Here is an 8,770-nt window from a genome sequence, read left to right on the forward strand (position 1 = left end):
TGCACTAATCAAAAATGTCAATTATATAAGATCAATTATATGCACAAATAATAATATCGCACACAATTATTTATATATTATTTCAAATACAGTATTTTATAAAAGTATTAAAGGATATACTAAAATAAACATGACACATAACATATGCTGACTCATACCATACAATTATACGCTTGGATGATTATCCTAGAAAACATTTCATACCTCACCCCCTGCTAATGACGCATTTACTCCCTATATAAGACAATACGACGGGCTTGTCGCCGCTCAGTCGTTTAGCTACAATCGTCTGCAACTTATCAATTATTTAATTGTTAAGGCAGGGTGTGCGTAGTTAACCGATTCTTTTCGTAATTGTTTATGGTTTTGACTCAGTGTATGTTCCAAGTCCTATGCACAACAAAACATTGTGTTTATTTATTTGTTTCATTTAATAATTCGTCTATTAATTTAGCTATCTTAACATAGTCCGAGGGACTGACCTGGTTCATTTAATTCTCTTGAGAAGCGTAAAGCAGCTCTAGGGATCCAATTCCTTTGAATTAAATTATTCACTTGGAATTTGGATGTTCTCGTCAGCAATTGGAAAATTTAAGTAGTTAAGTAGTTAATTAATTAGTGTTTAGCTAAGGGAAGACAACTAGAGTAGCGGCTGTTTAGTGAGGTTAAATATGGACCCTTAAGGTCTGTTGCTTCTAAATATCGCAGCCTAGTAGTCTGATCTTCTAAACGAATTTGTGTAGTCCTCTGACTAGTTATCACGTAGCATGCTAGAGGATCACCAAGTTAAAAACGCTTAAAAATATATCTGAAAAGGGTAACTTTATTTGGACGAACAGGAATACACTCCGAGCCTGATCATTAATACATTACACCTAGTATTACGCGTGTTATTAAGTAAGACTTTCGGTATCTATTAGAAACTAACGAGTTCGGTAAGTGCGTGTCGTACGGGACTTCTATTTTCAGTCACTACAGACAACAAAGGAACAACGGAGGACAGCGAGACAACGCATTTCCACTCTATAGCTGAGCCATAAGGTACGTGAAAGCTTATTAACACTAGCATACTATTGTAGTAATAGGATATGGAAGAGTAGGACACATTTAAAAGCACACATACATATATTAAAAATAATTTCATAAAGACATCACAGATTACCCCTCCTATCCCTATATTTATAGCTACCCATTTTTTTTTATTACTACACTTTGATGTCATAAGACTAAACCACCTTGCCAACAGTAATTGTTTAAGTGTAAAAAATTGTTTTAAAAACTACTTCTTATGTAATGTACATAATTTATATCCAATCTCTCTTTTGCTAATTTATGAGTGAATGTTTGACTAAACTTACCGGCACACAATTGCGGATCGTTGGTTAGGCAAAATTGAACCTGTCTGTACGCGTCGGATACATTGTCGTCGACAATGTATATAAACATCTTTTGAAGTTTACCGCTCTTGAACGGGAAACGAAATATTTATTTATTTATTATTATAAAACGGGCGAGCCCAATTACAATTTAAATGTGAAACATAAAATATTTACATAGATAAAGGTTTTTGTGTAGGTACAATAAATTAAGTTATTAAATTACTAAGATACAAATTAAAAGTAATAATAGAATTACAAGTAAACATGTCAATGTTGAAATTATTCACATGTTGCATAGATCTAACTAAAGGGGTGTTCTTACCATATGAAGTACGCTGGAATGGCACATAAAAAGTATTAGTTTGTCTAGTCGTATGACCAGGAACTAAAAAAGAAATACTCGACAATAGATCCGGACAGTTAAAATAACCATTTAAAAGTTTATATATAAAACAAATATTGTCGGCAACAGTGTTTGTGACATTGTTAGCGACAAAAAGTTTTGGAACATTTAGGAAATTTTGTCAGCGACAGTGTTGAAAACCCATATTTTTTTATTTAACCCATTAATTTTTTAATAATGTTGAACCTCAGCCTGGCCAAGTGACATAAATACACATACACCAACATCAACTGAAAAAAGGCAAATATTGTTTAATAATATTTTAATTATAAATTAATATTACGACCTACGTTTAGTGTGTAATTTTCCTGAATAAATAATTTGTTTTTATAAAATTATTTCTTGATTTATAAGCCTTTTAATATGTATAAGATACTCTTTCTTTAAAGTGTTCGTCTTTAAAGTAGTGTTTATAATAATATATTATTTATTACTACCTATATTTTACATATAATTAAAATAAAAGTTTAGTTATACTTACAAATATAATACAAAAATGAATAGTTATAAAATTGTTTAATCAAAAAAATGTCTTACAATTTGTGCTTTTTCTGTATTATTCTCAGTCAAAGCTATTATCTCATCATTTTTGTCATTAATTTCCATATTTAATAATTTTGTTTTATTTTATAGCATGTAAATTTCCTAAATTAAAAATTTGTGCACAAAACAACCTGTACATAAATATTAAACGACTTATTATTTTTTTCTAAGTGAGTATTTTTAACAAATTTGTTTTAAATCTTTCGATTTGGTAAGGAGACTCGTAAAAGTCTTTATTAGATTAGTAGTTTGTTAGATTAGATTTTATTGCAAGTGTTATAAAGAATTATAACACTTGTAATGTTCCTATCAATCTTAAGTGTAAGATTGATATGACTATATGTGAGGTCACTTTGATACCTAGGTTTTTTCTGTGTTAAATTGATGGTAGTGCATAGAAACCAATTAATCTCGCCCCACATACAATTTGATACAGTAGTTTAAAAGTTATTGCATAAAATGCCCAACGGGGTGACTTAAAATTTTAAAATAAATAGGTTTTGTAAGAATTAATCATTTTCTCTACACATTTTTCTTCAAAACAAAACAAAATTATATTAAAACATATTAAAATATATATAGTAAATTATATTTTAAATCCTTAAATTTAAAAATTAAGCCTCAAACACATCAATTGTATGAGGAAAAAAATACCTAATATGTCCTCTAGTTTTATCAATTTTTGGTGTTTTAAGAACCGCAACTACTTCATCAATCTCTACATCTAATAAATCATTTTCACAAATTTTAAAAGTGCCAAGTGACTTAAATCCATTCATGTGGTATATGTTTTTAGAAATGTCTCGTAACACTGCCACATATTGATATTTCGATTTTTTTCTATTTCCTGATTTTATGGTCACTAACAACAATGTCCCAATACTAATGTTATCAGAAGAAGGTTTTTGATAATCTGGCAATTCTTAATTTTGTATTTCTTCCTCTGAATCCGTTTCTTGAAATGGAACAACGTCATCTTCATCACTTTTAGTTTCTAATCTTAATAGTGCTGAGGTTACACTAACTCCGGGAGCTACATTTATCTTTTTTCTCTTTCGATTTGGTTCAGTTTTATCAAACCTTTGGGACTTCAAATATTCAGTCACAGTATCATAAACAACTTCTTGACTAGATTCTCTGGGTAGCTTTTCAATTATCACGTGGCGAATACAAGGATAAATACCTGTTGCTTTAAATCCAGACTTAAGATTTTCAGAGACATTTCCAACTTCATTCATTCTGTTCAAACACTCACTAACTAATGAAGTAAAAGTTGATTTTGGAATTGCTTTTAGTCTAGAATTTTTCTTCCGTTTATGACAATCAGAAGGCTTCGTCGTGGAAATGAGTAGAGTATAGAATGCCGGTTCTGTCTACAATGGAATGTGCCTACGTCATCAAAATTTGATGCATTTGATGACGTCATCACATTCCATTCTAGACAGAATCGGCCTGCACTTTTGACCCAGGTCAGTGACCCCCCTCCCCTCTACCCCCCCCACCATGTAATTTTAAAATTTGATGCATTTAATGACGTCATCACATTCCATTCGGCACAGACCGTCCTGCATTGGTAACCTAGGTCAGTGACACCCCCCTCCACTCCGTCCCCAGCAACAAAGTTATTGCATGCACTTTTGACCTAGGTCAGTAGAATACCCCTCCTCTCCGATCATTATGGCCATGTTATCGTATACAGTTTGAACCTAGGGCAGTGTCTTACTCCCTCCCTTCGGCACCCCGTCCATGTGTGCATATTTGACCTAGGTCAGTGCCGTACCACACCATAACAACATGTTTGCACAGTTCACCTATACCGTACCCCCACCTCGACGGGTACGGTGTGACGGCGCCCTGTCCTCGCCCGGTGTCTGGAACATCCACGGGCTTATCAATTTAATGTATGGTTAATTGTAAGTATGGGGTATGTGTGACGTCACCACGGTTAAAAAAATTATTATACGTGTCGGTCATCTTTGATATAGTTGATATTTGTTGTCGACATAAACATCAGTTTAGTGTGAGTTCTGAATCAAGATGGACCTGGTTCGGAAAATCGATAAACAACTGGAGAGATTATTTTTAATACGTACAGATCGTGTTATGTTCAAAAGAGTGTCTAAAATGTCTAAAAAATACGCTATTTTGAAAAACTTGGCTCAGCAATATGGATCAATATCAAATAAAGATGAACAATACCCAAAATGTATTTGTAATTCCTCAGGATGGGATCAAATCGATGGTCCGTGCGCATGCTCAATCGTTAAAAGTATTTACAGTGAACTTCAAGAGGAATTAAGTAAAATTACAAGTGGGGACATTTATGATGATGATAAACGTGTACAAAATGTAGACCATTAGTCTACGACACTTGTGCAAGATGGCAAGTCACCAGAAGCAGCAACATCATCCGTCTGATTATTTAATCGATACTTCTGTGTTTTATATCGATTCTCTGACACACGTTCACATTGGATTGGATTCAAGAGATTTGTTTTGGCCTAAAATTGTGTTTGTCAACGGAATCGATCGGATACCAATAAATATTCAGTTTTTACAACGTCTATACTCAATATATCCTTACTTTTCCTCACTTTACCATGATTTGGACGGTGTTGTTATACTGCAAGATGAATACACAACGATTCGTGTACTGCAAGCGTACACTAAGAAAATATACCTAGTGATTGAGTCACTACAAACACACTTGGAAGACTCATCAACAACAATTTGTACAACAAGAAAAAAAGAAATTTGGGTATCATTTGAAGCGGCAAAGCAACTGTATAAATTAAAGAATGCAATATTCGATAATGTGTATAGAAAACTTATACTTACTCGACCACGTATTGTACGTGAAATCAAAATGTTGTTAAAACATATTGTCAACAACAATGACGATGATGATGATGTCACTGTTAAAAGTGTACAAAAAGACAAGCTGACATTGCCCAAGAACAAAGTATGTGATACACAATATATGATATATTTTCATGAGATTGTCAACACAGATTATATGTCAAAATGTTTGAACTTTGCATCAAGAGTCATTTTTGTGAAAAACAATGCTAAAATAAAGGTAAATTTCATCTCACAATCGTTAAAAAATTATTACTTTTTGTAAAAATATGTATATATTATCTACAGGGTAAATATTTCAACATATTTAACGATTTGGATTTGCTCAGAGTGTTTCCTGGCATTGAATTTGACTTACCGCAACAACAACAACAACAACAACAACCGGACGGTACAGAATCAGTAGATGCTATGAAGTTACAGTGGTGTGAAAATGGAGTCAAAGGAGGCAGATGGGAAATTAAATAATAACAAAGATTGTACTTATTTTCTTAAACAATAAATTTATTTATTTAAAAAAAATCTTTATTATTTAAACATAAAAAAAATATGTAATGTAAAATTACAATTTACGAACTTCTCCGCTAAATGCATTGTATTCCATCTGACAGTCGTGAATAATCACGCAGTATAATGAAGTGTTTTGTGGAAAAGCTTTGGCACATTCAAAGTCCAAACGCAAGTCAACCGTAGATGACTTAACAGTGTCATTCTGTTTCGAACAGTCAATAACTATGATTGGTCCGAGTTTCTTGTAGTGGACACGGTCGAGTAAAGGTTGAGGATTGGTACGTCCATAGTACATTGTTTGAAAACGTGCATATGAATTGTACATTGAGGTGTATTTGCCAGCTTCGAAATCGGCATTGTAGTTCTCGTACGGGTACTCGTCTGAGTTCAAGTATGCCTTGACGTTGCGCAGTGTACAGTGATGAAAGTCTGATTTTGACATTATGGAACGTTCTTTGCCCATTGCAATGAGTAGATAACGGGGTTTCTCAACGTTTGAAAATGTCCGTACCGACCATGTGTGATGAGTTGTTTGAGGCACCAAAGGGTATACAGCAATGTCCCATTGTTGATAGTCCAAAGGCAACCATCGCTTTCCATCCAGTATGCGCATTAGACTCAATTCGGTTTTAACATTAGGATCAAAATATTTGACAATCCATTTGATTTTAGTTATTTTTACGGCGGTCTGTTTGAGCAGTGCAACGTTTGCTTCAGCTAACCCTTCAGCCTTCTTGCTTTCTTCCGGTGTTACACACTCGATGGCTCCAATGTCCCGGCTCGATCGGATGAGCACAAGTGATTGTGTACAGTTGATTAGTACACGCCGAAACCGTTCGAAAAAACCCATGCATGCAGACAATGGATATTGAGCTACAAACTCGGTTTTATCCATCAGGTCCCGACTAGTTTGGTTGTCTTTCACATGTTTCCATCCGGCAGGTTGCAAACGAGCTATATCACTGGGTGTAAACGAACAGTACCCTTTGATTGTAGTCACTACTCCGACGTTTTTAACCTTGTCAATTTCCTTGCCGTTAATCTCATAGCGGATCTCGTCAAACAAATGCATGAGTCCGTTCTGTGTAAGAATCATTTCACCCGAGGCTCCTTCCGGTTTTTCCAGAGATCCTTCAATTTGCAGATAACTCTCACAGGGCACTGTAAACTTCTCCTTGTTGCGCACTTCAATGCGAATCTCATCGTTGTTTTCGTACGAGTTGTTAAAACTCTGATGTTCAAGATAGTATTCACGTTTAATACTATCGTCGTGTTGATGTTTTTCCAATACGTTCAAATATTCAGACATGTTTTGACAATGTGTTGATGACACGACAACCCAAACGTTTCAAAAATATAATACTTTTTTGAGAGAGCGGTAAGCGGTGTCGTCGGTGACGATTATTCTGTTTAGGTAAACGACGATTGTTCCGTTTGGATGTCAACGATCGATTGACTGTCTTTTTGTTCACCGGTTTCATCATTCGATTTTGATGATGCTTCCGATTGAATATCAATGGCATGTTTGATTTTTTTTGTTTTCACAGTTTGTTCCAAAATGTTGATTCGCTTTTCCAATATAAACACTTGATCGTCAAGGCCGTAAAGTTCTCTAGCAAGAGCTTCGGTACGTTCCACAACGGATGATTGTGTTATTGTACTGTTGGGTGTACAATTAACGGCAGAGCAACAATTCACAATTTGATTGCTGCTGAGTGATACAGGTTCGAATATGGTTATAGACAGCTGTAGCAAAATTTGTAAAATTGTAAATGAAATACACAACCATAGACCAGATCGCGTGGTAGTCAATTGTCTTATACGATCCCACAAGAGGGATAGTGTTGATGTAGACGATGCTGATGTTTCATCATACATTTCAACGATGTTTGATATGCAAACGTATGGTTAATTGCTCGTTCTGTAGATTGATCTTGTGTCCGTCTTGATCACGCAACAGTATGTTCAATGTGCTCAACTGTGATGTGTTTAGAGGATAGTATACAACGTGTTTGGGACACTCTATGATACGGTAACCCGGAGCAACGCTGGGAAAGAATTCGTGCAACGTGTGTGACTGACGACCGCTATGAAATGATCCTTCAATTACATTGCAATCAACTCTTATACACGTCACCCTGATTATCTTCATCGGTGAATCGGATATATGTGTCTTGTTGGCTTCGAGCACCCTCCGTCGGAATCCAAGTAGTTCACCAATCGAGTCCCGAGGAGTGAAATCCACTGGATAATCACTGGTTATTTCACAACGCATAGTGTTGTGATTGCCAATAATTTTAATCGAGTTCATTTCCTTTGGCCAATCGGATGTGATAATTTTTTTGATGTCTTCAAATTCATACGATCCCGTGGGTATTGTAACCTCATGAATAGCGATCGGTTGAGATGCACTATCGGTGTCCAGTGTACCGCCCACGATAAACTTGTTGTTTCGCTCATCAACATTCGGGATAGTGTTCCACGTGTGCAAACTCAACAATCCAATTTCACAGTGTTCACCCACTTCCAGTGGTGGGTTAAATATACATTGTAATTCGGATCCCTCACCGCTTAACGTCACTGTTGTGACCATTGTCGAGTGTGTTCAGTAGGAATTTCAAACACCAATGTCCACAATTGAACGTGTTGAACTTTTGATAACGACTGTAGTTGTAGTCAATCATGCAGTCTTTAAAATAGTTTTGTACCTCAAGCGGTGGTGTCAAGTTTCCAAAACTATCGAAATAACTAACATGATGCCCTTGCTTTCTGTAAGCTACCCAGTGTGAACCGAGATTGCGTTCCAAATCTAAATTAATAATGCCCGCTTCTGTGGTGTACGGTGCAATCGGAAGCGTATCCCTACAATACACTCCTCGAAATCCCGGTATATTGCACTTTGTTGCAAAATCTGATAATTCATAATCAAACAGTGCACGATTGGGTAGCTTCGCAATTAGTTTTTTGCACTTTTGTTTGAACGTCGTTTGACTTGACGTTTATTGTGGTTTTTCTTGTTTTTTTTTTTTTTACCAATACCTTTGCCAGCAGCAGCAGCAGCAGCAGCAGTAGATGC

The 8,770-nt window shown here is 35.4% G+C and overlaps 1 protein-coding gene across 1 annotated transcript; it reads right to left on the minus strand.

Moving 5' to 3' along the window:
* Window positions 1–5,746: 5,746 nt before the first annotated feature.
* On the minus strand, window positions 5,747–7,003 carry LOC126842323 (uncharacterized). The gene has a single exon (XM_050579250.1). The coding sequence runs from the start codon at window positions 7,001–7,003 to the stop codon at window positions 5,747–5,749; it is 1,257 nt and encodes a 418-aa protein (XP_050435207.1).
* Between the last annotated feature and the right edge of the window lie 1,767 nt (window positions 7,004–8,770).

The sequence above is a fragment of the Adelges cooleyi genome, unplaced genomic scaffold, assembly GCF_023614345.1.
Source record: "Adelges cooleyi isolate 19-005CV unplaced genomic scaffold, UGA_ACOO_1.1 ACOO_flye_CR_arks_rails_tigmint_CR_PRNA_51, whole genome shotgun sequence".
Lineage (NCBI taxonomy): Eukaryota > Metazoa > Arthropoda > Insecta > Hemiptera > Adelgidae > Adelges > Adelges cooleyi.

Excerpts from the sequence above, each read along its gene's own strand:
- LOC126842323 (XM_050579250.1), bottom strand. The coding sequence starts at position 7,003 with ATGTCTGAATATTTGAACGTATTGGAAAAACATCAACACGACGATAGT.